Source organism: Nyctibius grandis, chromosome 5 (genome assembly GCF_013368605.1).
Source record: "Nyctibius grandis isolate bNycGra1 chromosome 5, bNycGra1.pri, whole genome shotgun sequence".
In the NCBI taxonomy this organism is placed as follows: domain Eukaryota; kingdom Metazoa; phylum Chordata; class Aves; order Nyctibiiformes; family Nyctibiidae; genus Nyctibius; species Nyctibius grandis.
In genome coordinates this window covers 60,059,846-60,082,039 of record NC_090662.1, presented here as the reverse complement: position 1 = coordinate 60,082,039, position 22,194 = coordinate 60,059,846, and the positions used below count along the sequence as shown (strand labels likewise).

The 22,194-nt window shown below is 39.0% G+C and overlaps 1 protein-coding gene across 1 annotated transcript in view; it reads left to right on the top strand.

Annotated features, from left to right (window-relative positions):
• TNRC6B (trinucleotide repeat containing adaptor 6B) overlaps window positions 1–22,194 on the top strand; it is a 134,264-nt gene that overhangs the window by 35,943 nt on the left and 76,127 nt on the right. Inside the window, 1 exon segment of the mRNA XM_068401270.1 lies at window positions 7,029–7,096. Within this exon segment, the coding sequence (XP_068257371.1) occupies window positions 7,029–7,096 (68 nt within the window).

The window sequence follows — 22,194 nt, the reverse complement described above, 5'->3', positions numbered from 1 at the left end:
TCTTCTAACTGCTTGGCATTTATAGGGCTTTCACAGCTGTTAGCAGTAGTGACTAGTGACTAATTGCATGGATTTTAATGGTTAGGTTGTGCAATCCTACTTAAAGCAAGTATTAGTGAGAGCAAAGAAATGCACTGGCCTGTTTATAGTAGCGCTCTTGCTGCTGATGATTGGGAAGGTGCACTGGTATTAAAGCGGTAGCTGTGGCAAAACACCAAATTTATCAGTCTTAAACTGGGCCTGCAGTAAGCTGTGTTAAAATTAGCAGGTAACGTAAAGCACTGGAAATAAATTGCCACAACCTGCAGAGAGCAGCTTTTGGCCTTGGCCGGTCCTCACCAGAGTCTAGTTGTACTCCAGATCAGGTTTTCAGTTCATGCGTGCTTGAGATGCTAGCGAATGAAAAAATCTTAGAAGTCTTCATCTCCTGTTCACTCAGGTGGCTGGTTGCAGGTTTTTTTTAATAAAATAGAAAAGAAAAAAAAAAATTACAGCTATGAAAAGAGATTATTGAATGAGTGGGAAGAGGTAGTGATAGTAGCGCTCTCATGAAGCTGCATTAGTATGTTTTTATAACTGGTGAAGACAAAGACAAAATACTGTGTAAAGTTAATAACTTTTCGTAGTAAGTATAGGATTTTTTACAAGCATCTGTCTTTTTTCCTGAGCAAATATTTGGTTCCTCTTATGCTCAGTTCAGTTTTGGTGGGCTAGGTTACCTAATGAAGGTGTTGAATCTTGTTAGGAAAATGTGCTTTCCAGCATTAGGATTCAGGAAAGATGAGGCTTTTGCCCTTGAAACCTTCTGACCTTTCCAAGTGTGGCTGACTTTATCTAGGAACTCCAGATTAGGTTTACTCATTAATCAAATCCATTAGGGTCTCATTGAAGATATTTTTAGAAATAATAGTATGAAATTGTAGTAAGAGGTGTTGCACTTCTGGGGAAAAAAAAAAAAAAGTAATTATGTCTAAGCTTCTTCCCCGGTATGTTTCATTTTCTAAAAACTTAAGTGTTGAATGTCTAATTGTGAATAGCTTTTTTAACTTACATAAAACAATTTGTCCTTCATTATTTACAACACTCGATGTATAAACTTTTGTCAAAATTTGGATATTCACAGGTGCCTGGATTTTTAAGGGAAAAAAAGCTTTGAAATAATGAAATATGGAGTTCACCAACTTGCGGTTCCTTGTTTTAAAAATGCAAGTTTTCCATTGACTTCCCTGCTGCTTTTTAAGGGTCTATTTCTGGTTCCTGCTTCCAGCTGCCAGAATCTTGAAGCCTTCTCCAGCGCTTGCCAGGAGAAACAGGTGTGGAGTGCGCTTCCTTTGATTCCCCCTCTCGGAATCAATGGCTCCCTCTGCAGTCCTTTTAAGAGAATCTAAAGTCTCTCAGATTCTCTGCTGTTCCACCTTTTCTTCATTCCTTGGGAGGAACGCAGTAGGTACAAGAGTTTTGTCTTACCTCCACCTTCCACTCTTTTTCTACGTATTTAGGACAACTATTTCCTATGTATGGTGTAAATCAAGAGGGACTAAAGACTTTGAATACACCTTTTCAGAATGCATGCAGTTAACCAGATCTGTTGTGGTTGCTGTATGCTGTGTATGGCTGAAACTTAGTGAGGACTCTGGGCTCCAGGTTTCTTAAAAAGACAACTAAAAGAGTGCTGGATGTTGGTACGGTAATGATAGAGTGAAGAGAAACTGAGAGACTTGTGGGGAAGAAATGTGCATAGGAATGTTATAAGAACTGTGGGTGGAGGAGAAAAAGAATAATATTTTCAGCTAACTGTGGCTATTATGTGCCGTTCCTCTCTTCAGTTCATCCTCAGGTAGTCACTTAATCAAAAACTCAAAATATCATGTTCTCATTCTTTCTGCAATGGGATGTTACTATTGTCATTGGGAAAAGAAGACCTAAATATTTTTATTTTTAAGTACTTTTTTTGGATCTCAAAAATAACTCTAATGAATAGGTAGCTGGGCCTAAGATAGACTAATTATAGGAAAATGTAAACAATGTCTGTGGAATTTTACCGGGGCAGTTTGCTCATTAATTGTTTTCAGAAGGCTCTTTCTCATATATATCTCTTTGAATTAAGATGAAATACCCAGTAAAGCAATTTTTACTTTTAAATGTCAGGGAAAGCTGGAAATGGATATTACTTTATAAGTTTATTCTAGAATTTTTAGAACACTAAATAAACTCCGTAGCATTTTCTAGAAAAAAAAATATAAAACCTGCAAATTTCAAAGTGAGAAATACAGATCACTGATCATGAAATTGTTTAACATATGTAGGCAAGCAAAAGAAAATTAGAGGCAAGGTTCTGCAAAATGAGGAATGCAAAAATTGATGCACTGGATCAGGCCAGGGGAATGATCTTTTAGATATATAGCTTCCCATTTTACTTTGTAAAAATTATCTCATTGACAGAAACTGACAAGCTTGTATTGTTATTTTTTTGTAATCCTCTAATACACAAATAAATCTTCATACATACAGATATATAAAATGTAAAATCCACAAGGATTTGTGAAATTTAGTGTTGCAGTTGTACGACTAATTTTTTGTCTGCTTAATAATATATTTTCCAAATAACTGTATATCCTCTTATGTTGTTTTTTTTTGTGAGTAGGTTAGGTTTTATTTATATTGTGGTAGCAAAGGGGTGATATTTGTTACAACATTGTCAAACTGTGCTTTTTTTATGTATGCCTCAGTCATGCATTGAGGGATATCTGTAGCCCAAATGTTGGATTTTATTCATGTAAAATCTTCTCTGTGCCTTAGACCTTTCTTTATTCTGAGCTCTCACATTTTTAGAGTATTGTGGAGTGGTTTTGAGCCTTCACGCTCTCTGTACTCATAGATAGCATTCTAAAAGAGGACATACTATGGTTCTACAGTCATTTCAGCAGTTCTTTCTGTATTACTGTTTGGCATATTCGAGTTTTTGTTGGTGGTTGTTAGATTTTTTTTTTTTTTTTTTTTAATCATATGACTTTCTACGATATTTTTCATAGAACTTTCCACACTGAAGTGCAGGTTCTTGCTGGGTTGGGAATTTTGTAGGGGTTTTTTTCTACTATGTATTACCTCTCAACGTTAAACTGAATCTGCTCATGTGTTCATAGGATGACTGGGAAATTCAGGTTGGAAGGGACCTCACAAGGTCTCTAGTCTGACCTCCTACTTAAAGCAGGGTCAGCTATGAGGTCAGAACAGGTTACGAGGGATTTTATCCAGTTTGGTCTTGAAAACCTTGAAGCAAGGAGACTATAAAACTTCTCTGGGCTATCTCTTCCACTGCTTGACTGTCCTCGTGGTGAAAATGAGTGTTCTTATATCCAATCTGGATTTCTCTTGTTTCAACTTATGCTCAGTGCTGCTTGTCCTGTCACAGTGCACCACTGTGGTGAGCCTGACTCCTTGCTTATCTCCTTGTAGATACAGACAGGCTGCTGTTAGGTCTCCCCAAAGCTGTCTTTTCTCCAGGCTGAACAAGCCCAGCTCCCTCAGCCTTTCCTCCCAGGGCAAGTGCTCTGGCTCCCTAACTATCTTGGTAGCCTACTACATTCACTTTATGGATGCATTTCTTGTATTGGGGGCCCAAAATGAGGTGTGTTAGACCATATTGGGAATAATAAGCACTGAGTAGAGATGGTATCAGTTCCCTCATCTACTGGCAAGGCTCTTCTTAATAAAGCCTGGGATACTGTTGACCTTTCCTGCCAGGGCACACTGCTGGCTCATGATCAGCTTGCTATCTGCCAAGACCTTTTCCACAGAACTGCTCCCCAGTCAGTCTCCAGCCTGTATTGTTGCCAGGGCCTCTCAGGTGCAGGGCTTGGTGTTTGTCCTGTCTGAATTCACAAAGTTCCTGTAGGGTCCATTCCTCTAGCCTGTCTCGGTCCGTCTGAATGGCAACCCTGCTCTCAGACTTGTTGACTGAAGCTCTTCACCCCAGTTAAGTATTATCTTAAAAATCTGACCAGAGTACACCCTACTGGCCCTTCAAGTCAATGGTAAAGTTGTTTAATGGACATGTCCTGGGGTAGACCCCTGCAGCACCCCACTGGGTACCAGCTTCTAGGTAGCATACAATGCAGTAACCGTTACCCTCTTGAGCCTGACCAGCCAACTGTTTCCTACCTAGCTGTTCATTCTAAAAAGAGATTTTTTTTTTTCCTTGTTCACTAATACTCAATTTCTTGACGTTCCCTTGTCCCTTGATACATTTTATTGTTGGCTTTTTTATCAGTGAAAGCCTACCAATTTTTATTTTGTGTATTGAACAGTTTCCATATTCACAAGTACTTTCTCACTCTGTGACTAATTTCACAGAATCACAGAATGTTAGGGATTGGAAGGGACCTCGAAAGATCATCCAGTCCAATCCCCCCGCCGGAGCAGGATTGCCTAGACCATATCACACAGGAACGCGTCCAGGCGGGTTTTGAATGTCTCCAGAGAAGGAGACTCCACAACCTCTCTGGGCAGCCTGTTCCAGTGTTCGGTCACCCTCACCGAATTTCCTTGGTGAACTTCTCGTGAGAAACTTTGTCATTGCCTTCCTCTAAGTTACAAGAGGCCCAGCTCTTCTTTTGTGCTGGCATAATCATACCATACCTTCAGTTTTTTTATAATGCAGATTTTGGTCATTTCAGATACTTCTGCCTGCTGTCTGAAGTAGACCAAGCTGATTAACATTTCTTAACGTAGATGGGGTTTTCTAGTTGCTTGTAGATCCAGGCACAACCTGTTTTAAATCTTCTTTTCTCTAGCTCAGGTGATTTGTTGTTCTTAATTATTTGCCCACTTCTCTTTGAAGTGGTGATTTTGATAGATATACATGCTGAATGATAATGTGTCTGGAACAGCAATATCACTAGCGTTCTTCATATAAAATTCATATTAAAGCAACAGTTTTATTGGCAGTACTTCAGCAATTGCCTTCTCCTGATGGTGGTCTACTAGATGTTCTAGTTCTCATTCAAATTTCTTGTTTATGATCTAGTAAAATAATTTCCTGTTCCTTTCTAAGTTTTTGTTGGTTTTAAAATCATTCCTATTTTATATTTCAGTTTTTATGATCTCTCCTTTTCTACAGCTTCATTAAATTGAATTTTTATTTTATATGGGAGTCTTGTTCGTTTAGCACTATATGTGCTGTATGTAGTGCTTCTTTACTCCCAAACGCTGTATTTCATCTTTCTTCCCAGTACTGGCCACAAACTGTTCCCTTGCTTACCAGTCATGTGAGTTGTGCTGGTCTTATACCAGCAACAGGCTAAAATACCTCCTGATTTCAGGTTATGTACGAGTAACCCTTAAATGTTTGCCCTCATCTACAGAACCATGTTGTTTTGGTATGTGGCCACAAATCCGTAGCTGTTTTATCACTCTCGTGTTTTAACATCCGCAACAACAGAATTAGTGGAATGAATAGCTTTCTCTCAGCTAGACAGTTTGAGTCCAGATGTTAGAGCTCTTCAGAATCAGATATGGACTGAGGTACAAATAGATTTTAGTGTGTCTGATATAGAGGGAATACATGGATAAAAGTCAGAGTTATTTACAAAACTGTAATGCAAAATTTTCTTGCTTTTTAACATTGCTTTTGAATGAAAATACTGTTTTTACTGTGGGTGGCATGGATACCTGTTTACAAATGTGAAATTATCTTATACATATTTGATTGACTATCTGTCTTCTGGATGTCATTACCACCTTACAGTTCATCAGTTTCTCGGTTCATTTGTGGTTTTGCTTAGGGCTGTGTCTGTGCAGGCAAATAACATAATTTCTATTATCCTTGTTAGATGTCAATATGCAGATAATGTTTTTTTGTCAGTATTTTTGACCTGTCAACAAGATCAAGGTACAAATGTGTAAACTTGACTCTTTTGGGGGGAGGGTAAGGGCACAAGGGAAAGTGGCTGCTGGATTTTGGTTTATTTGGTTTTGGGTATTTTGGCTCCTACAAAGACTGACTAAATCATATTATCTTTACTGACTGAATAGTACTTCTCTCCTCTTTCCAGTTTAATGTAGCGGATCATGGATTTGTGTGTGATTATGATTTAGTCGCTTTGTTGTATGGCTTATTGCATATTGCAGTGTGGCCTGTTTGCTGGCATCACGTGAAGCAGAGCATTGCTAACTGTATATCTCGATGTTTAGATGAAATACTAAATGCATGTGTTGAATTTTTGTATAAAGAGAAGAATATTTTGCTGCCTATGCAAGAAATTCTGGCTGAATGAAGTAATGAAATTAAGAGTGCATAATTAATTAATGATCAAATATAATGGAATTCTTCATTCTGGCCAAAGAAATTACTGAAAATGTATGCTAAACTGTATTTTAAACGTGAACAATTAAACAGAAAACTTCCTTAGTGCCCTTGGAATCTTTTAACATGTGAGCCAAAGGAAATGCCTACCTTATGTTGTCATTGGAACACCATCTATTTGAGGTTCCCGTAGGCCTCTTTTTTACCCTGCTAACTAAGCTATGCCTGTGCAGTGAAAGTCTTTTTCATGTAAAAGTTATTTTTCACAAGAAGTACTGTGCTTTCACAGCAGTTTTTGTCTGTGGTTAATAAGTTTCTTTGAAAATTCTGATTTTTCTCCAGAGATGTTGATAGACGTAACTTTTTTTAATTCCTGCTTTATATGTAAGGAAGAAGTGGTAGACGCTGTACTTGCTCAGAATGACAAAGGAAGTCCTTAACAGAGCAGAACTTAAAACCTAGATACCCTGACTGATAGTCTTCCGCTATAGCCGTTAAATCCTTCTTTTTCCCTTGTAAGATTGTCTGAAAACCGTGCTATAAAATGATACCTTAGCAATGGGGTTGGAGATGTATATATGTTGCTAAGAAACTGCATGATCTGTTCCGGACCAGCCACTGTGATAAAGTGGCTGTCTTAAGTTGTTGCGCATGGAAAAGGGCCACTTTAGGTGATGTGCGTTTTGCTCCACCGATTTCTGACCTGCAATGCTTGCCTTTGCAGATGGAACATGAGGATTTTGTAATGGAGGGGCATGGCAAGACTCCACCTCCTGGTGAAGAAAACAAACAGTGAGTCACACGTTTATTTAAAAAGGGCCTTACCATAGTAAATGGTGTGAAGCACTCTTGTTTAAATGTGCTGGGAGCATTGGTTGTTCTTTTAGTGCTCGCCCTTTTGGTTCCATAAATATCCATATATAAAAGTGGATGGTGGCTAAAACAAAAAAGCAGGATGTTGACCTGCCTTAAATTTAAAAGCACAGAAATATGCATTGTAATTTCAGAAGGTAAATCAGAAGTTGTTGGAAAAGGGATAATCGTTCTGGAAGATTGGCATTGAGGTAGTGAGTTTGTATGTGAAGTTTTTATCCAGCTCTTCTTCACTGAAATAATGTGAAATATGATAGAACCAGGGCCTTCCTTTTGGTGTGCATATGGTAGATTGGTCCTTTTTGAAATACAAGCCTTACTTCTTTAGGATGTGTTTTAATAAAAGAACAGAAATTGTAAACAAAACAGTCTTTCAAGGATGAACAATTTAAGATGCTGGTACGCAGTGCTTTAGGGAAAGAAGCTTGATTGGGGAAGAAAATGACAGATTTCCATTAGCAAAAGGCACATAGAAAATGGCTTTTTCATATGACCTCAAACTGAAATGTAGTAATGGCTGAGGTTTTTTTCCTGGGTTTTTGTTCGGGTGGAAAGAACAGAGGCTTGTCCTAGAAGTATTGCAGTGATGGTTGTCTTCGATGTTCTTCTCTTTAGTTAATGCAATGGTAATTCCATTTTGATATAATAATTATTTTTTTTTCTGACCTACCTTTTGGAGCAAGCAAGAAGATGGTCTTTAGGAAATCCACAGCACAGAACTCTTTTTTTTTTTTTTTTTTTCTCTCTCTTCTCCCTATGCCTAATTGCATGTTCTCCTCATGAGAAGGAGGAAGTTCTTATTGATCAGCAGTACACTTGTTGCAGAAAGGCTAGGATTTGACTTGGGGTGAAGGTCTTCCTTGCCTTTTAGATAAGCTAGCAACTGTAAATCCATTGCCTCTGCGACAGTGAGAAACCATTTCTGAGGCAGCCAAGATGAGTTCAGGGAAGTTCTAGTGCTGAATATGTGCATTCTTTCCGCCATGGAAGTGAGCCAAACTTCTCAAAGTAATTGCTGCTATTTCTTTCTATTCAGACTGCCCAACTTACTGTGGTACCAAGAGATACAAAGCTTGTTGAAGTAGGAACTCTCAGAAAGTTCCAGAAGAAAAAATCAGTGCAGAAATAAAAAGTGGGAGTTAGATTTCTGCTCTTCTGAATTGTTTCTTTAGATATCTAGTAGTATAATGAAACACGTTATTGTAGTGAATAATACAAGGGATGTTGTATTGGATTTATCATAGCCCTGTGTTTGCTGTCTTATTTTAGGTGCAAGTGGAAGCTAGAATTACTTTACAGTTGACCTGGTTTCTAATTAGAGCTTTTCAAGTGCCTTACAACATTATCTCTCTCTTCTAATAACCACAGTTTTGGAGAAAGAGAATATGAGATTAGTGATAGGCAGGATTTTTATCTTTTAACTAATAAATTTGTCTTCAGGTGGCATCTGGGATCTTGTCATACAGATCCTGCCCTAAGGAGTATCATTCCTAATAAAGTTGTTAATAATATTTGGATAAAAGTCTAAGGGTGCAATTTAAGTAATGCAACTAAGAGATGAAGATACTTGTTTTGTGCAACTGTAGCGTGCTGCCAGCAAAATTTTATTGTGGGTATTGTTCTTAAATTTAAATCAATCACTTGAATCTTTTTCTACCCACAATCAAATTTTTAACTACCTAACAAAATTGTCTGCCTTGGTAGAGCTTATCTCTTGCTGTAAATGACATTGATCTGGCATCTGAGATAAATTATAATCACACAAAGGATCAGTAATTTGTATTCTTAAGTGACTCCAAAAAGCTGCATTGATTTCAAATAGTTTGCTGTAGATCTCAAAAGAAAAGAAAAAAAATCTGAAATTGCCTCTCCATATTATTACATAGTTGCTTTAGGGGTTAGTTGGATGTCCTGGAGTGAGACTAGTGAAGGGCCACAGAGAGGGACTGGAGGATCTGATGTAGGAGGAGAAGCTGAGAGAGATGGGACTGTTTACCTTGAGATGAGAAGACTTGGGGGAGGATCTTACCCATGTGTATAGATACCTGATGAGGGGACTAAGGAAGTCTGAGCCAAACTCTTCACAGTGGTGCCTTGTGAAGAGGTAATGGGCATAAACTGAAATATAGGAAACTCCACTCAATCATAAGGAAAACACCCTTTATTTATGTGAAATGTTGTCTGGCCTTTGAACAGGTAGCCCAGAAAAGTTGTGACTTCTTCATCCTTTAAGATATTCAAAACCGAGGTAGACACAACCCCGAGCAGCCTGCTGTAGTTAACCGTACTTTGAGCAAAGGGCCGGGATTGACAATCTCAGAGATCCCTTCCATCTGCAGTGACTCTGTGATTCTGTGTACCTGTGTTTACTGTTGTCCTCCTAGTTGTTTTGAAATAAAACTGGAGCTTGTTAGTGAAAAGCAGGTCATAAGATTGAATGTAGAGTCAGACGTTCAGTACAGAAATAGCTGCACTAGCTGAAGATGCTTCCTTCCCTTTCCAGCTGTTCATCAGACTTCCTAGAGTTTACTGCCTCTGCAGCTATGCAGATGGGATTCTTTTTCCGAGTGCTTCTAATTTGCTTTCCTGAAAAGTTGGCCATGTTAATTTAATTGCCTTTTGTAGGCAGCTGTATCTGGGTAACTGTGTGCTAAGATTGTTGAGGAAGTATTTGGAAGGTATGGTTTCAGCAACTGACCTGCGAGGGAGCTAACTTACACCAGAGTGCTGGAGCAATCTGCAAGTGTTAACTTCCTAGGTAAGCCCAGCAATTTCTTAATATTCAACTGCATTCCAAGGGACTCAAAGTTTGAGTGGGCAATGAAAGAACAGAAATAAAAAGATACTTATGAGAGACTTTCAGTGGAAGCAGTAGTTCTTACCTAGCCCCTGTTTCATGTGAAATTTCCTTTGCTAAAGTACAGCTTCATAATGGATTACAAGGAGCCAGCACCCGTGGATGACTTCTGGCAATTTATATATGAAATGCAACAGAGTATTTCAGCTCAGTTTGACTCATCGATAAAAACTTGACATTGCAAGAGTACCTTCTAGTATTAAAAAACAACACAACTGCTTCAGTCTTGCAAACTTTTCTTTTGCTGTACTGAAGAGTTCTTTTGGGCAGACTTACTGTACTAAAGTTGCAGCATTTTAAGATTTTCTTGATTGAACTGTAGATAATACCTGAGAGCTGCTGTCTGCCGTATCTGTTGGCTTTGTGGGGAGGAATTATTGTGTTAGACTGTATACAAGGTCTTTAGAAATCTTCAACTAATCATTTACAATATGAATATAATTGATTTCAATTGAAGGTAGTTACGAAGAAGTTACCCATTCAAAATCCTTAGTATGAGTGAAGTATGGAATAGGCATGCTCTCCTGAAGTCATATGAAAGATTTGCAGTTCATGCACAGTGCCTGTGTCACAAAACTGTCGTCGTCAAGCAGCAGTAAGGGCTGCCACTTACTCTAAAACCTACACTTCAAAAGAAGCGGGTCTGCCTGGACTCCTGGAGCTGATAATGGGTGTCTTGGACCATGGTTCTACCCCAGCAGAGGACCAATGGACTCCTTGAGAAATTGTTACTTCTCAGTTTTTAAGTACTCTTTAATTCCTCCCTCCTCTGAGCTCTCTGGTATGTGATATAACTGTGTTACACTTGACCACATTATTTATTATGTGGCTAATGTGTTTGGTAAGAAACCCCTTTCCCTCCCTCCCAAAGGAAAAGTTTGGACAAAGATCAGTATCATTGTGTTTAATTGCAGGTGGATGTTTTGTTAGAGGTGTTCTCTCATATTGTCATCCATTATGAAGAGCTTGACCTGAATTGCCATGCTTAAGGAGTAAATATTATCTCCCCTCAAAATACTTGCATTTTACATGGCAGTAGCTTCTTGCTGCCTTACTAATTGTAATAGGGCTTTTTCTTTTTCACTGCTAGAGCAAGATTAACGTGTAACTTTGATCCAGAAACATCTTTCCAAAATGGTCAAACTTGTGTTGATGAGCAGAGAGCAGCTCTGCCTGTGCTAATAAATTATCCCCTGCTGTCACCACCAGAAACTTATGGACCTTGATCTGTTAGTGAAAGGGATGGTGTAATGAGAAACTACTCCTTTTTATAAGAAAAATGTAAATGTTTTACTATTCCTGACTGACACACGGAGAAGTCTGTTTGACAGTAGCTATTCAGACAAAAAGTGAGCCAAGTTCATACTCATGTTTACTAGCAAGGTAAGCCAAGCTATTACTGCTGTCTGAAGTAACTCAGCTGGCTATTCCCCACCTGCTGTTTTGTAGTAATGGGAGAGAAGAGTCTTCAACTATCTTGGCAATTTGTACATCTGGAAGTGATTCATACTGTCAGAAAGATAGCAAAACAAGATCATTTCCATAATTTACAAAGTGTCATTGGGTAAACCTACTGGATAGCCTTTTCCCTGGCTTGATAGTTAAATGTACAGATTCTGAGGCAAGAGGTTTTTAATGAGACCCTCTGAAATTGCAGTAACGCCAGGAAGAGATTACCAAATTTAAAACAACAATTTTGTGATCCTCACTGGTTGCAATGTTCTCTTCCATTATTCTTCGACATTTCAGCAGGAATATTCAATGTCTTCCTGGATTTGTGTGGCCCTACAATTAAAAGAAAGCAGTAGCTGAAGTGGTTTAGGCTGAAGGCAGGAATCACAGACTAATAAAATAATTTAAGCTGGAAAGGACCTCTGAAAGTCATCTCGTCCAATCCCATGCTCAAAGGAGGGCCAGATTTGAAGGTTAGATCTAATTTCTAATATTTTCATCACCTTCATGTTGTAGAAGTCTCCTGCAGTGGAGTGAGAGGCAGGACAAGTGCAACTCTACCTGTATATATAAGGGGGCCCTGAGGCACAGAGAAAAGAATTGCCCTTTGTTGTGCAATTGAGTGGGTAGAAATGAAAATGACAGCAGTGAATTTTGTATCTGTAGAGGCAGCTGTGTTTTAGCCATAAGACTGGTAAGTCGGTCATGTTGGAAAAACTGGCTTGCACCCTTTACGATACAGTACTTCTGAACAATGTAACAAAAATATGTATAATTTATACTTAAAATTTAAGCACTTTAAAATGCCAAAAGTTCCATCAATTGTCTTCCATGTTTTACCAGTTTAATGTTCTACTTAAATCTTTTGAAATTTTTGTATTTAAAATTAGAGGTATTACACACAAGAAAACTCTAGTCTATTCACTTCTGCGAGTTAGCCTTGAAAATATTTTCATTTGTCATTTCATGTTTTTTAAGATTCCACATTTCACCTCCTCAGTGATTTCTTTTTCCTTTTCAAACTATAAATTAGGAGGTAGCAAAGCATGTAGCACTGTATGTTTTATTTTGTCATGAACAGATACAGGCTTTCCATGTACCTCAGCTAACCTACACCATTAGCTTATTGTTATTTTGCAAGTATTTTCTCAGTCTGTGGAAAAACAGAAGCCAGATGACTGTTGAGGAAAAAAAAGGCATGGGAGTTCACACAGACAAAGGTCATCTTTGGAAGTTAAGTTCCCACTTACTATCCCAATGTGTTTAACCTACACTGCTGCTGAATATTGAGAGAGGAAAAGAATTGTGGACAGTGTACATTGTAAGTGTGAATAGTTTGGCGCTTCTTTTCCCTAGGATTTTATAGTGCTTTCTTCCAGATGTCTTGTGGTAGAACAGGCTAGTTTGTTTGGGTTCCCCCGCTGCCACCGCCAAGATCTGAATTTGTCCTGCGTAGGAAGTGCACAAAGCCTACTTCTGAATTTGCAGTCTCATCTGACCAAGAGACTTCTTTACATTTGTTGTCTTTCCGAAACAAGAGAAAAGTGTATTTTCCATTCCAGCTTGCTTGATTTACAAATATGATATTGCAAAATACCCAGAGTAGATAGTGTCACATGTTATCCTTTATACCCTTGTTTTCTCTAGTAATTCTGATTGCTAGCAAAAAGGAGGGTATTTTGATTTATTGCTGTCTTAAAGAGCTTACTGTACTTTGAAGGGGAGAGCATTTGCATACTGACCAAATCCCTAAAATCCCAGAGCCTCTCTCTTTCATACACCACCACCACCCCCTCCACCCCCTGTCCTCTAGTCCCTTTCCAGGAAGCGAACTATCTACTGGATGCTCTACTGACATCTCAAGTTCATTGTCCAAGAAGTCTTTTTTTAGGTCTGGTTGATAAGTGGCTGTTCCCCCTCCCTCTCCCAGGTTGCCACTTCCTCAGGAGCTGCCTGAGGTAACTGCCCTCTGATGTATCATTTATATGGATGGCTGGACATTGCTCCCTTTTTAGCATTTCATTGCTATTTAGATGGCAGCTGTTGGATGACATCTTACATAGATTTAAAGGTAACAGACTTAAAGAACAGCAAGCAAAATCATTTAAGAGCTGTTAATAATTTTGAGCCCTGTCTAAATTAGTGTTTTGTCTGTATTTTTAATGTCAAAATATATCTTAATTTAGACAAATTTTCTGTGATTTGTACACCAACTTAGTGCCACACATTTTGATTTGCTAAAGATTCACATTTTGGACTGTTAGCGCAAGTCAGTGACATCATAAATGTGTATGAATTACAGTCCTAAAACTTACTTTTTTTTCCTTTTGCATGCAATTTAAGTTGCTCAGTGCTTTTTTCCCTGCTTCATTCTCTCCAAAGAATAAATACATTCGTCAAGTCTTTGGGATTTTTTTGTGTGTACACTGGGATGAATGGTTGAATCTTCCTTTCAAGGAGGTGAAGAAGGGAAAAAAAGTCTAATAGTTGTGTGTTATGTTAGAGTTTGTGCTCTCTTGTTGTTTCCTGTGTCCAGAAGATAGAAGTTTTGGTGACTGTCCACTATGGCTTAGAGGTATCAGAGGTTAAAGCATAAAAAATGGTAAATGGTCTTACAAGTCCAAGAACTTGGTTTGAAGTTGCAGATCCCATCTAGGCCCTTCAGGGAGTGACCATTAATGGTTAAAGAAGGGGAGGGAGGAAAAAAAAGCAAGCTCTTTATTCCATGTAAAAGATATGACTTACTTTGTATGACTAAAAATACTGTGCTCTGTGGTCAACATGGTATGAATTAAAAACTTGTTTACAGAGATATTTTGGAGCTCTTAAGCTGCATTGCTCCTCTGGCGTGCTGTGATCTGGAGAGCTGGTATGATTTCTTTTACTCCTACCTAGACAGATGGAATTTGCTGAACTCTTTGCCCTTCATCCAAGTTGATCATATTTGGGGGTCATACTGGTTATAGGTTAGTGCATGCATTTGAATATTTGTGACAGCTACAGCCTGTACAATTTTCTGCATGGGTAGCTAGCTGTTCCTTTCCTGACATTTCAAACTGAAGGGCTGTACATGAAGGCAAATTACTTAGGGAAGACGTTCAAGTCACTTGGAAAGATCAGTTTACAGATTTTTGCAGCAATAAATAGTGCTTTTATTAGAAAAATGAGTCAAATTAGGGAAATCTTCTCTTACAGTAATCCACTGAATGTGCATTCCTTTTGTATTCTGCTTTTACTTTGGGGTTTGTTTTTTTTATTTTTTATTTAACTTCTCATATTATGGTTCCTTTAATGAGAACAAAGGAAAATGGGTTGGTGCCAGCTCTGCCCAAGATGCCAGAAATTCCTTTGCTCAGAGGTTTCCGGGCCAGTGATTGAATGCCCCATACTAAAACTAAAGGCAAGTTAGAACATTTTGTAGAGAGATACTGGTCTATCTCACCATAAATAAATAAATAAATATTTTTTAAAATCTAAGTGTAGTATAGCTTGGGGCGGGGGGCGGGGATTGGACTAGAATAAGACTAACTCTTTCAGTCCAAAAATCTTCCTTGTCTTTTGTGAGACCTCCCGTAAGTATTTGTAAGAAATCTATTTGGTTTAGTCTGCTCATGCAAAGCAGTAGAGTATACTGCATTTCAGTAGAAGCATGTCTAAAGGCTCCATATGAAGAAGGGGTCCTGCTGTGGTAAAGTGATTATAAACATGAAAGATAAGTTTTTCATTAAATATTCCAACCTGGTCAGATGAAAATTCTTGCTGCTATTTGTTTTAAAACCTTTAAAGCTTCAAAGTTTAAACAGGGGGAAGGAAGGATTTAACCAATGAGGTTGTTACTCCTTTTGAAATGCATATTAACAGCTATTGTTGATGGAAGGTCAGTTGAATCAATCATCTAACCGGCATGGCAATTCACATGCTGTAAATAACAATTAGAAAGGAACTGCTTGCTGTATATATGGGTGGAGTGATGTCCTATACCATTTCCCTGAACATCTGTTTATTTGAAAGAAGTATTATCTTTTCACTGACATAGATAGAATTGCATAAAACTGATAAACTTTTCCCGTTTCATTGATATTTTGGCTTTGTAGGATTTTGGAAACTGAAGAGGGAGACCTGTTAGGATAGGATTATAGTCTCCAAAATCAAGAAGTTTCTGAGATTATAGTAAGGAGCAGGTTAACCAAATTCTACGAATACTGGTTTGCACAAGTTCCCTTGCATGTTATGTTACTGTAAAGTACTCAATTTAATAAAAACTCATTCAGCATTTAGAGGGGGATTTCATTGAATGGGAGATGATGTTTGGGATCAATTCTTTCAGTTCCTAGAGTAGTCAAGTCTCATGCAATTGCTTTACATGTCTGTATCTTTCCCGGGTAAGTTTGGAGTCTCTTGTCCAGTTTTGGTCAAATGAGGCAGAGGAGTAAGAAATTATAATATAGTTGTAATTACCAATGTGTTAAACTTCCGTAACTGCCTGGAGAAGAGACCAAAATTAATTTCCCCACTGAAAGAAAGACTTCAGGACAAAACAAAAGATTATCTGTTCTGGTTATGTCTGTTAATAGCTAATCATCATGTGTGTTTTGGGATTAGCTGCAGCATATGCTATTTTTTGCCCAGGTACAGAAAGAGGTGAAGAAAAGTTATGGGAAGAGATCTGCATAGGGCTCAATATACTGGTAGAGCCTTCGCATCAAAGGAGAACTGGCTGTGCAGGAAGCTGGGATTAGTGCAGTGGAGTAGAGGTTCAGTGATGTATGACAGACATTGATAGGAAGTGAGCTTTCAGTTCCACTCTTCATGGAACAACTTTGTTAAAAGGCAGCTAGAAAGCTTCCTATTTCTCCAGTTTGGAAAGTGCATTTGAGGAGATTGAAGAAGTGGAGGCATAGTGATGGATTATTTGTAGGCTGAACAGCTAAGGAAAGTATTGTGGCAGATTGAGGAAAAATTAGGTGGAAAAGTGGATGTTTGTAAAGTTCGGTGAATGAAGTTTTCCTTCTGACTCGTTATCTTTCTGTGAGCACTTCATTAATGTATAGGGTCAGAACTTTGGCTTGGCCTTGAAGTCATGTATAGTTCTTAAACTTCACATGCTGTGAAGTTTTCAGGCCTTGTACTCTTCTTTCGTTTGTCCCTGGCAAGATATGAATGAGATCTGAGCTTTAGTACAGCTCCAAAGCACTGTTGCAGTATAGGTTTTGAATAATAATGATGGTATGCTGCATTCCTAAAATGTGTTTGTAGGTGCCTTTGTGTAAGGGATGCAAAAGCTGTTGTAACCTTTTCAGAAACCAAGCAAGCTTTTCCTTTGTGGGATGGATTTTCATCATGGTATTTTTTTTCTGAAGAAAGAATTTACATTATAGTTGTGGTTACTATAGTTAAAAACCCCTGCTAGCTCTGTTTTCGCAATTCTGCAGCATAAAATGTCTCACTACTTGCTAAATGTGAAGGGAGGGGGGAACCCCAAAAGAAAACCCTAGTTTTCCTTAGGAATGAATATTTCTGTCCTTGAAGAATGCTTGAACATTTTTAAGTTTTGCACTCCTGCAGAAGGAGAGGTCATTCTCTTGTACAATGTGCAATTGCTGTGAAGACTTTAAAAAAAAACAGTATATTGATAGAGCCAGGTGTAGCTATCGTTTTTGCTTTTCAGAAGTGTTGGGCATTCAGCATCTCTGTTCTGAGAAAATAATAAAAGTGATTTGAACTATCCCTTATCCAGGACTGAGATGCCTATGTCAAGTTCCTAGTTGTTACCAAGTCTAGGAAGCAAGATGCTTTGAACTCCTGGTTTTAACCTTAATGTTTTTAATTGTTCTCTTGAAATAAAGCATATGGCAGTTGTTAGAGTACCCAAGGAATAGTTCAGACTCTGAATTCTTGTTGCTTAGTTTAAGAGGTTCTCTGCTTGCTTTTTATTATTAGAAATTGTGCGACTGTGTAACCTAGTCCTCACATACATGCCCCTACCGTAAGAGTTACGCTTTTAACTTCATCTTGGGGAAAGACAAAGGGACCTTTCAGATCCTTGTTAACTTGAAGAGGTGTTCTTGCTAGGATTGTAATCCAAGTCGGTTGGTCCACTGGTGACTGGTTGGGAAGCGGGGGAGGAATCGCCCTCCAATTATCTTGGTTCTGTTACTGCATCCCCTTTCTGGGGTTGGGGGAGGGAGATCTAGGGAAATCTAACTAATGAGCTGCAGTAGGATAGAGGGCATGTAGTCTTCAGTTCACTTTGGAAAAAAAAAAAAAAAATCTGTCTTTTTGCCTCTGATACTTCAGGAAGCAAATTCTTCACCAGCAGGAGAAAGGACAGTTGGTGAGAAGGCATTCATGCTATGAGAAACTTGTTAATATTTGAGGTTTCTGCTGAGGAATTGTGTCTGGAGGAGCTGAATTGTCTTTTTCACATTCATAGTATCAGCTATGAAGAAGCTTCTAGGGGAAAAAATAAGTCGTAAATTTATTGCCACATGTATATAGGTAATGTAGAAACCCCAGTGGGTGGAGTCCAGTGTTGTAGGATGGCAAGGGCGCAGCCTCCAAAATAAGTAAGATATGTCATCAAACTGTAGGACTTTGAGCCCAAACAAAATGCCAGCTGATGAGACAGGGAGTTTTGCATGAGGACTGGATGAACTCGAATCCTTCTAAAATTGAGTAAAGATCTACAGATCAGACAGACCAGGTCTTTGTTTTGAGATGGCAACTTGAGGGTACAGTTGGTACCTCAGTTAGTCTAGTGGACACTGGAGCATGCCTGTGTACATAATGTTGAAGCCTAATTTATTGATTCTTAGCAAAAGGTCGTTAGAAAGGATGAGCTGTTACTAGAACCACAGTGCAACTTAATGTGAATTAAAGAAAACACCCTCTTCTGTCTCAGTTGAGATGAGCACAGAGAATCCATGACTGTAAGCATTTCTCTTAATGTGCATGTATATGTCTGCTCATACTGGATACTGTCCTCATAGGAGCACTGTGAAGCTTCATTAAAGTTTTTAAAGAGCTTTATGATCCTCAGATGGAAGGTGCTTAGAAATGAAGTGTTTGTAATCAGATAAGTTAGTAGCACATAACAAGGATATAACCTATTAACATTAGCTATTAACAACGCTGTTAGCATCAGGAAGCTTAATGGTTAGATTTTAAAGTGCAGTTGCCCTCTGAAAAGGGATGTGCAGATTTTGCATATGCTGTGTATTTTTATGCACTACTCCATTGTTTTCTGAACTACTGTGCTGCAGCTTCTTCCACAATTTTGACTGGGGAAATGCTGCATTAAAAAACAAAACCAAAACCAAAAACAAATGCCCCCCCCCCCCCCCCCCCCCCCCAAAAAAAAACAACCCCAACCAAACAAAAAAAAAAGAAAAAAAACCCCACACAAACAATTTTGGTGAGCCATCTTAACCAGTATGCCAACAGGAACAGATAAATGAGTTATGTTTCAGTTGTTAGCTTAGTTGAAAAAATTCAATTAAAGCTTTTATTTCATTTATTTTCATATTAAAATAAGGATTTTGAAGTTGTTTCCAAATAACATTTTAAAGGAGACAAAACATGGGTAATTCTCACCTTGTGAAGTGGAGTCCATGGTTCTTTATGGAAGACAGACTAGTCAAGGTAAAACCTAGGCCCATTGCCCATACATTTTTAACAGAATGCTGAATAGCCCAAGATGTTTTATCCATGCTACAGTTACTTAAGAATTGCCCATACTGGCCTCTCTAAATCTTTTTGGTTCACTGATTATTTGCGTGTCCCAAAAAAAGTTTTCTGATGAAAAAAGCTCTGTCAATAGAATGTTGACAAGCTGACATTTTATAGCAGTGATTTACATTGGTACACAGCAACTCAGGTGAGTGCTTGTTGCTTAAAGTCATCACAGTATTATCAACTCCTTGAAGTAAAAGCTTCTAGGACTTCAGAATGGAGAGCTGGCAAGCCCTACTGAAGTTAAGAGGATTTATAAATCGAGTAAAACAATTTGGCTTTTGAGAGGGACTAAAAGTCTCTGTAAGCTTACTGCATACTGTCATACTCGATGTGAACATGTATAGAACGTGCAGCTGCGATACTTAATGTAATTTTTCATAAGGGGGATAGCTGTTTCATAAATATACATATATATTTGCTTTTATGAAACTTTGTGTAAATCAGATGCCTAGCAGTTGGTCAGGGTTTTGTCTGTAGATATTTAGAGCAATGGTGGTGTTCTCCTCGTGTCTTGCCACAAATAAGAACATATTCCCTGAGATTTCACGACATTTCTTAAATTACCATGTTTGGATTAGCCCTGCCACAAAGCACTGCAAGCTGTTACATCCAGCAGACTGATTCTCTGCTGTAGTTTAGACAGAGCAACCTGAATAGCTAGCATCTAACTGCTTTTATTTCATTGAGTAGCTGTTAAGTGCAACAAGAATTAGCTATTTCCGGAGTTTCATGAGCCTGCAGACACAGACATAGGGGAGGTTGGGCTGCAGGCTGTACTCCTGTTGAAGAAATCCCCTCATTGGGGGGGTCCCCATTCAAGAGTTTCTCTACTTTGCTCCTACTACTGTCATGGTAAAGTGTGACAAAACCTGAGCCATATTAGCCATTCACAGCCTCCTGAGGATTTTTTTGAAACATAGTGTTTAGCCAGTGGCTTATGTAGTATGATAATATACACTAATGATTTTTATTCTTACTCATGAGATGTGCAGCTTCTGCCACCCCAAATTCATTCCTGTGGAGTGCCCCCCGATGACTTTTCAAGCTAGTTTCATTCTGGGGTGTTTTTTCACTTCTTGTGTGGTCTTTTTTTACTTTCTACATAGTTATAGTGCAAAACGGTACAGAATTAAAAACTTGTGTATTTTAAGGGTTCAATCCCAAGGGTGTTCCTCTGAGCTTCCTGCGCTGCTGTCAGTTATCTCACCGGGCATGGTTACATTACACAGTTGGTTCAAGCATGTTACCTGTGTTGGGCTCACTCAGGAGCAAGTCTCCTCACAGCGGAATCATACTTGCTTTACCAAATACTGTTTCTGAACTATCTTCTTCACTCTTTCTGCACATTCAAGGTAACATCTAGAAACATCCTGCAGATTTGTTTGTGTCGCAACATGCTGGGCTTCTCTCTTTCTACTGTTGGAGTGTTTATCTACGGAAATTGTGGGAAGCGACTGTCAAGTGTCTGCCTAATGATTGAGTTGCAGCATGAGACTTAAAACAGTCAAGGCAGGAGGAGAGACCGCGTTAGCTCTGCTGTCCTGTAGGTCTTCACGCCTCTGAACCTGGGTCTCTGGTTTATGTGTGCATGTCGTGTAGACAGTCCGCTAACAGTCTGGATTCGTTGTGGACTGAAGATGAACCTCTTCTTGTCCTTGAGTCAGGATGGGGTACTACTTAAAATGTGATTTCCTCTCGAGGTTAGGGCTAGGGTCATGTGTCCCACAGTGCACCGCAGAAGAGTGTGTGTGGCTAGTGGGACTTGCGCGTTTCATCATTCATCGTTTATCGGTTCTGCAACCTGAATGTAGAATTAGCATAACTGGCTGCTTTATTTTTAGCTGGTTTTAAAGAGAAAAGCTCCATCCAAGTTGCTGTCCTTATTCTCACGGCTCACTTATTCTACCCTTTGTGTGTTGCCTTTGCGTGATGAACGGAGAAGAATCAAGCGGGTGGAGAGCGCGTTGGAGCGTCCTTGCTTGGCGTGGAGAAGTTGTCCCCCGGTGCAGGCAGGGCGCTGTCCCTTTAAGGCGGGGGAAGTGGGTCGGCTCCGTCTCGTGATTGACAGCTGCCTGGAGTCACATGATCTGCCTCTATTTGAAGGTCACAAAAAGCTGCTTCCTTTAGAGAGAGCAAGAGAGGGAGGGAGGGAGAGAGAGTGAGGGAGTGAGTTCAAGCCAAAATGGCCGACAGAGTCTCTGCTGGTTTCTGAACATTTGAAATAATTTTAAAAAACCCCAAAAAAAGGACAAAAAAACAAAAGAAACACAAAATCATTTTTGGATCTTTTTTTCATTTCCATTTCTACCTTGTATGCCTCAACTCGCTGGATTTAAGCACTGCTGCACTTTATGAGGTTAGTGGTACTTTTATATTTTATTATTATTTTTACCTATCAGTAGATTTTTAAGAGCCTGAGCTGACCGTTTTCATCCTTGGTTTTGCACAGGTGTTTTTTCTATCAAAAATACTTGCTTCAGATGTTGCCTGGTTTTACGTGTAAAGCAGTTTTAGTGGATTTTTAGGGCTTTTTAGAAGGAGCTCTCCGTAGAAGTGTGTGGTGAATTTTGAAGATATTTGTAATTTAAAACACTTAGGCAAATTATAGGAGATCGTTTGTGTTTTCCAAGCTGGTGAAGTACAAGATAGTACTGAAAATCTTGTTTTATTTAAATAGAGGCTTCTTAAACAGTCATTTCTTCCCCACAGCACCCGAAGCTCTTAAATCTACTGCAAAAATTTGCATATATAAAACCGGGTTTGCATTCTTTCTGCTGCTGGGTCCGACGAGGGACAGATGGGGAAGTGTTCTCACCGGGCCATCCTTTCCAGGGAGAAAAAAAAAACAAACCAACCCACCCTAAAATCAGGCACCCAGACAGTGACAGTGCCGGGTTTGGGTCGGGAGCGCGGGGAGGTTTGGGGCTTAGAGAGTCCCTGAGCGGGCAGAGCGCGGGCTCGGGCACCGCTCCCC